At 32.4% G+C, this 6,638-nt stretch overlaps 1 protein-coding gene across 1 annotated transcript; it reads left to right on the forward strand.

Annotated features, from left to right (window-relative positions):
- The first annotated feature begins 2,033 nt into the window (after window positions 1-2,033).
- On the forward strand, window positions 2,034-5,071 carry LOC106127767 (alpha-tocopherol transfer protein-like). The gene is made up of 7 exons (XM_013325999.1): window positions 2,034-2,365; window positions 2,503-2,665; window positions 3,029-3,188; window positions 3,432-3,603; window positions 4,004-4,204; window positions 4,418-4,523; window positions 4,660-5,071. The coding sequence occupies exons 2-7, from the start codon at window positions 2,524-2,526 to the stop codon at window positions 4,809-4,811; spliced, it is 933 nt and encodes a 310-aa protein (XP_013181453.1). The 5' UTR covers window positions 2,034-2,365; window positions 2,503-2,523; the 3' UTR covers window positions 4,812-5,071.
- Window positions 5,072-6,638: the final 1,567 nt, after the last annotated feature.

Raw genomic sequence — 6,638 nt, forward strand, 5'->3', positions numbered from 1 at the left:
AGCAAGAAAATGAAGGCCTTTGTGAAGGTCGAACAATGTACTGAAATACGTAAAACTAATTAGCATAACAACAAGGTCTTGTTACGACAAAAACAACGTTGCGTTCCATGTTTATCTGACCCGGTGGGTATAAGTCAAACTAAATTATGATATCTCAATAGCATCCTTGTTTAACTTCCTAACACCTTACCTTATTAGTTTGAATCCTCACCATGGCTATCAATCGGAACCGTCAGCGCCGAAATGGCGAAGATCCATGTATAAAAGTGGATATAAGTACGATAAATGCAAGTACCACTGCAGTGGTGTTCTTGTTCTGTCATACACTTGTGCTCAAATTGCAAAGAAGCTTCCTCAGAATGCATCCTAATTTAATTTTGCATCTTTAAGGATGTTAATATTTTTATTGGTAAAGTTATAAATTGACAAAAATTGATAATGAAATCTCGGTATTATAAATAAATGTTGTGTTTCAGTAGTAATTTAAAGTAGAATATTGCATTATTAATAAAAAAACGTACATCGAAAAATACAAATTTATCTCCTTTATAATTGCAGCTCGAAGCGTTCTTTCCCCTTATCGTGATTAGTGAAAACTGTAGTTTTAATTTGCGTGCTTTAGTTAAGTGCTGATAACGCAAATTATCGCAATGGATCCCTTTCGAAACATGATTCTTTCGTTAACTTCAATCCTCAAGGTTAATCGTAAAGCCGTTGTTGCATAACTATCATAAAATTTTATATATTCACTAATAAAAACCGCTAGAATACGTTGAATATACCTAGAATCTCTTAAAAAACTAAATATTATGTAGATAAAAAGTATGTTTCGTGTTTTATCATAGTTTTATAAGAAATATTTCAAAATGTTAGAATTTATAAAATATAAAGTAAGTTATTTAAGTATCAGAAATGGTTTAAAATACAAAGTGCTTTTAAAATGACTAGCTGTCGCCTGCGACTCTAACCGCACGAAATAAAAAAAAATCTGAATTAGTAGCCTATGTTCTACGTCTATGCCAAATTTAAGCGAAATCTATACAGCCGTTCTCGATATACCTTCAAACAAACATTCATCCATTCAAACATTCGCATTAATATTAGAAAGATAAATTAATTATGATATAAATGTCGATTATAGTCGTCATTTAATTGTCATCGTTAAATAAGACTCGGTTGTTTTAGCTGCTAATATGATGTACGATATAATGCGACGAAAATAGGTTAACCAAACTAATCTTGGTGTGTCAACATTAGTTAACGAAGGCATTCCTAACGCCGCAGCTCGTATACGATATAACTCTAATCAAACATTTATGTATATTTGTTTAGGGAATAATTTCGGTAAAATAACAATATAACAAATATTTATACGTTTGCCAAGAATATTATAAAACCTAGTCTGGCGTTTTATCGCCTTCTTTTTTACACAATTTGCGCAAAGATATTACTTAGTTTAATATTATTCGCTATTCATTTTAGATCGTTAAATATGCATCGAAATTTGCAGATTAAAATTAAAAAAAAATGTATATGAATTTGAAAAAATTACAAAAATATTTATGTACGTGTATGGGCTTCAATGAACAATGCAGTATCGTTCATCGAAATGTATGGGTATTTAACAGTTCGACGCCATGCTTATCAGTAGGACTTTAAACATTTTTATTATGATACCTACACGTGCACGGAGTTCATAAACTTTGTATATGTGCTAGTGACGTCTTTGACGGAAAGATACTAGGAATTAAAAGGTTTATTGTTTATGGATGGAAAAGAAAAATAAAAAAATCTTACCTAAATAATTATCGGTAGATTTTTGAAAATTTGCTTGTTACCATAACATTATGTTGTCTTAACCTCGACTCTGTAAAAGAAATGCAAAGTTTTCATTCAATTACACGTTGCTAACCATTATATAGAAACTCTGGTTAAATACCTGGCAAGTGTAATTATTCCCTATATGATATTACTATCTTATCAGCGGTCATATAAAACGGCGGGTAATAATCGCGCGCCCGCTATTGAACTGGTCGCAGCCAAGCTATTCTGTAAACTTTACAGTACCCGTCATTGCAACAATGCATACATCATGAAGCGATTAGTGTAGTGTTGGCATTGACGCGTTAATTCTACATTTCAGTACAAAATAGCAAATTGTATAGACACGTTCTTATTTGAAAAATAATATCACGATCATCAATTACTCGCACGTTTCTGTCGGTTAATTTAATTAGTATGCTGTTAATCACCAAGTCGACCTACCTTTCCTTAGTTTCAATATTGTCGGTGTACTCGATAGACGCGGCGTTGTGAGGTTGTTATTGTTTATGAGTGCGGAATAAGGTTACATTAAAAAATTAAGGTACGTTTCCACGGATAATTTTTATTCCTATACAAGTAATAAATATTTTTTTCACGTCTTTAGTGTTCCTACTTAGTGTAATTGTAATACTATAAATGGAAATAAAAGTGTAAAAGTGCATAATGTTTACATTTCAGTTTTAAACGAAGTCAATTAAAATGACGGTGAGACCGCTCCCAGATATTTTACAGGAGAAAGCCAAAAAGGAAATAAATGAAAATCCTCGCAGCGTAGACTCTGACTTATCTGCCCTTAAGACATGGCTTCAAAAGCAGCCTCATTTACATAATGTAAATCCATGTAAGTAAAAAAACCTTTGCAAAACCAAAAAAAAAACTATAAATATTTTTTCTACGAGGAACCTATTTTATTTTTTATACTCATTGTAATGTAGGTTTTAGTGTATTACTTTTCTTAACATTTTAGGTCGATAATTTTTTAGTTATGAATGCAATTTTGTGTTCCATTTACTTATAACCTACTTTTTTGTTAAATGTTTAATAGCGCCATCTAGTTTTTTAGAAAGAAACTATACCAGAAGCAATGACAGTTCTACAATGAATTGTAATAGTTTGTCAGTTTATCTATAGTGGTCGCTTTTTACATAATTTTTTCATATTTTAACAAATGTATTATAATTTAAACTATTTAATTTTTTTTCAGCGGATCAATGGTTAGTGGCATTTTTACGTGGTAGTAAATTTAGTTTGGAAAGATGTAAGGAAAAACTGGATATGTATTATACCTTAAGGTCTGTGGTGCCGGAGTTTTTCTCCAACAGGGACCCGCTTGATTTGAAAATACAGGAAATATTAAAATTAGGGTAAGGCCTACTTCTCATATACAAAAAATGCGAATGAAAATGATCATAAAATTGTTTCAATTCAGTGGAAAAGGACAGAGAGGTTTTAAATCGGGGGACTAAAGTTGCTCAAAATGTGATTTTAAAGTTTACCTTATCAAAGTTCTGAATTTACAACTACTTTTCATTTTTAAATCTCTACTTCTTTGAGTTTATGATATGTTATTTTCAGACAGTTAATCATAAACTTTTTTGTATTTACAGAGCTTTCTTACCATTAAGAGAATGTAAGGAGAAAGATGGACCAAGAATATGCATCTTACGTATTGGAGTTTACAATCCATCGAAGTACAATTTGTCGGACCTCTTAAAAGTTGCATTCATGATAACCGAAATAATGATGCTCGAAGATGACAACTTCACTGTGTCTGGGGAGGTATTTAACATAATTCACATTTTATGCTATAACAAGCTGTCGCCTGAGACTGCGTCCGCGCTGCTATACTTAATTAGTAGCCCATATGTTTTTCCAGGCTATTTTCTGCATCTGTACCAAATTTCACGAATATCCATGCAGTCGTTCTGAAGATACCTTAAAAACAAACATCCATCCATCCATCTAAACATTCGCATTTATAATATCAGTAAAATAAGCCAAGTAAATTCGCAGTGACATAGTGACATAGCCATCATTTTGGAAAGAGATAAACTGTCGTATTGAGGATTTAGTAAAAGATAGAAAAGTAATGCCTGTTTAACAAAATAGTGCAAAACTAAAGCTTAGTAAACACAACAGTCATACGAAATATTCATTAAGCTATTTTAATTATTTTCAGGAGGTAATTGTTGATATCAAAAATGTAGGAGTGAACGTATTAAGTCAATGGACTCCAGCTTTGGCCAAGAAAGTGATCACTTGCTTTGAAAAGGCGCTTCCAGTTCGTCTGAAGAGTAATCACATTTTGAACACACCGACCGGCTTCGAAGCCGCGTATTCTATATTCAAAGCCTTCTTAGGTGAAAAATTAAAGAAAAGGGTGAGTACAGTTGCATAAAACTTTAAGGATTCTTCCTCTTTCTTCATGGCTTACCACTATTGTCATCTCTGTCATTCTCTTTAAGAAAAACAGACAAAATCATATGTTTACTTAGAAGTATTTCAGCGGTGGAACTCTTTGGGCAAGTTAGTAACATCTTTAGTTTTTAAATATGTGAAATAAAATGATAAATACTTTAAATTGTGATTCTAGATTCGTGTACACAACCAAGACTATGAGGCTTTGTATAAAGAAATACCTAAGAGACTATTGCCGAAAGAATATGGAGGAGATGAAGGGGAGTTACAAGAGTTAACTGGTAAGGTTTAATTTGTTAGATATAATATAACACAATCCACAAGTTTTTAAGTTTGTGTTTTTGATCATCTTAAAAAAAATTGCTTTATAATGACATAGACAAAGTTTGTGTAGCAATAAACAATTTTTAATTTCAGATTATTGGGTAAAGAAAGTCGAAAGTTACCGTGATTGGTTTGTTAATGAAGACAAAGCGCGATCAGATGAATCCAAGAGGCCCGGCAAACCGAAAACTACGTCCACTCTATTCGGGGTCGAAGGCTCATTTCGTCAACTCGAAGTCGATTAGAATGTATAATGTAGCTAAATTATTATTTATATAATTAAATGTTTTATTTAATACAGTAAAAATATTAGTCACATCCTTTGAAAATGTTTATTTTAAACTCAATTGTCTATAAGTAAAACAAAGTACTTCAACATAAACTCACCGCGGTTTATAATATTGTGATAGTAGGACAAAAGATAGTACATTATCTATCGTAGGATATTATAGTGTACAGAATGCAACATACTTTTGTTTGCTTTCTAGTCTTTCCCATTAAAAAATGGGCCCATTTTTTATGTTTTTACAGTTACATGCCTCATACCCATCGTTGTAACTTTTTTAAAACTATTGTTTAAGGTGATCTTGCTTAGTGACGGTGATAAACTAAGATAAACTGAAGATAAAATCAAGCGATCAATGAAATCTTTATATACGTCTTTATCGCAATTCTTGGCTATTGGTAATATAAGTGTAAGAAAACTTCCGTTTGATAAAGAGTGGATTTCTTTTATATTGAAATAAACAGAGCTATTTTATTAGAGTTAATAAGCGCCTGCCTAATTGATCCAATTTCTTTCAAAAACTATGAATGTTTATTTCTTTACTTGCTCTTGAAAAAAAAAACAAAACAATTTTAGGTTTGTTTTAAACAAGAGAAGTTTTTAGTAAAGGAACGTTAAAGTAGGTTAAAAATCTTGCGCTGTAAATTTCGCACGGTGCGCTAATTTCCTTTTTGTAATATTGTCGTAATTCCTAAAGATCTGGCACAATCGAATGCGAATGAACTCCGTAGTGGCCATGTGCGTCGCCGCTCCTCGGCTGCCGCGCCGTGCCGGCCGGACGCAACGACGCCGCGCGTTCGCATACATTTTTTTTTATTACTTATACCATTTGCCGAGAAGATCCTCTATAAATAAAAATACTTAAAGTCGTAAATAAATTTATCCAAGTTTACAGTGTAAATAATTTTGTCAAGTACAGCACGAATATTAATGAATTGCATTGTTGGTGCTTAAACGCTACACAGCAATGCTTGATCTAGTTTTGGACATGTTTTTTTGCTTTGGAGACCAGTTTATATAAGAATAAGTGTTATTTATTTTGCAGTCATCTTTTTAATCCTATTAAAAATAAAGTAAAATAATCCTGGAGAAAATACTGAGAGATGTGATTTTTTGGAACAGTAAAAAACAGAATACAAAACTGTGTAAGAAATACATTTTTGTTAACCGAACACGATTAAAAGTTCGTGGATGCAGAGCAAACAACAACTCACGCCCGTAACCCCCTCTGGGTTGCTGAGCAGAGATCGCGGACCTACATCTGGCACGGTCCTGACTCACCGCTCTCGCTTTGTCAATATTCAAATAATCTAATGTCAACAGGCAATCTATTTTATCCCGCATTTAGAATCGATTTCAAATTGCGATTGCAAGATAAAATCAACGACAAGTGCGCAGTTATTTTTGAATATTTTTGATACTAAGACAACACTTGAAATTGATATGCCCCATATAAATTTTTCAAGTGTTGTAATTAAGTACAAAGGCGTACTATCAACATTCGTTGCGTAAGCGCATTCCGCGCTTCCTTATCTCTTCTAACAATGTGCGCCAGAGTTAATATTCTAAAGGAGTTGCTTTTAAAATTTAAAAGAAATTCTCAAGCGACACACATATTATGGAAATGGAAGTAATATATAGTAGCTTCTATAACACAGACTAAATTTAAACAGAAATTATACAATAAAATTTGCTCTGCCAGTAGCGTGAAAAGTGCAAATGATTTCAGGAGTTGATAGGCTACCTGAATTTTTTTTTTATTAGAAAATTAACAGCATTGCAACAA

Source organism: Papilio xuthus, unplaced genomic scaffold (assembly GCF_000836235.2).
Source record: "Papilio xuthus unplaced genomic scaffold, Pxut_1.1 DF824655.1, whole genome shotgun sequence".
Lineage (NCBI taxonomy): Eukaryota > Metazoa > Arthropoda > Insecta > Lepidoptera > Papilionidae > Papilio > Papilio xuthus.

What these genes read in the sequence shown, in the direction of transcription:
- LOC106127767 (XM_013325999.1), top strand. Translation starts at nt 2,524, where the DNA reads ATGACGGTGAGACCGCTCCCAGATATTTTACAGGAGAAAGCCAAAAAG. An exon ending in TTTACATAATGTAAATCCAT is followed by an intron (nt 2,666 to 3,028) that starts GTAAGTAAAAAA and finishes ATTTTTTTTCAG; the next exon opens with CGGATCAATGGTTAGTGGCA. An exon ending in GGAGTTACAAGAGTTAACTG is followed by an intron (nt 4,524 to 4,659) that starts GTAAGGTTTAAT and finishes TTTTAATTTCAG; the next exon opens with ATTATTGGGTAAAGAAAGTC.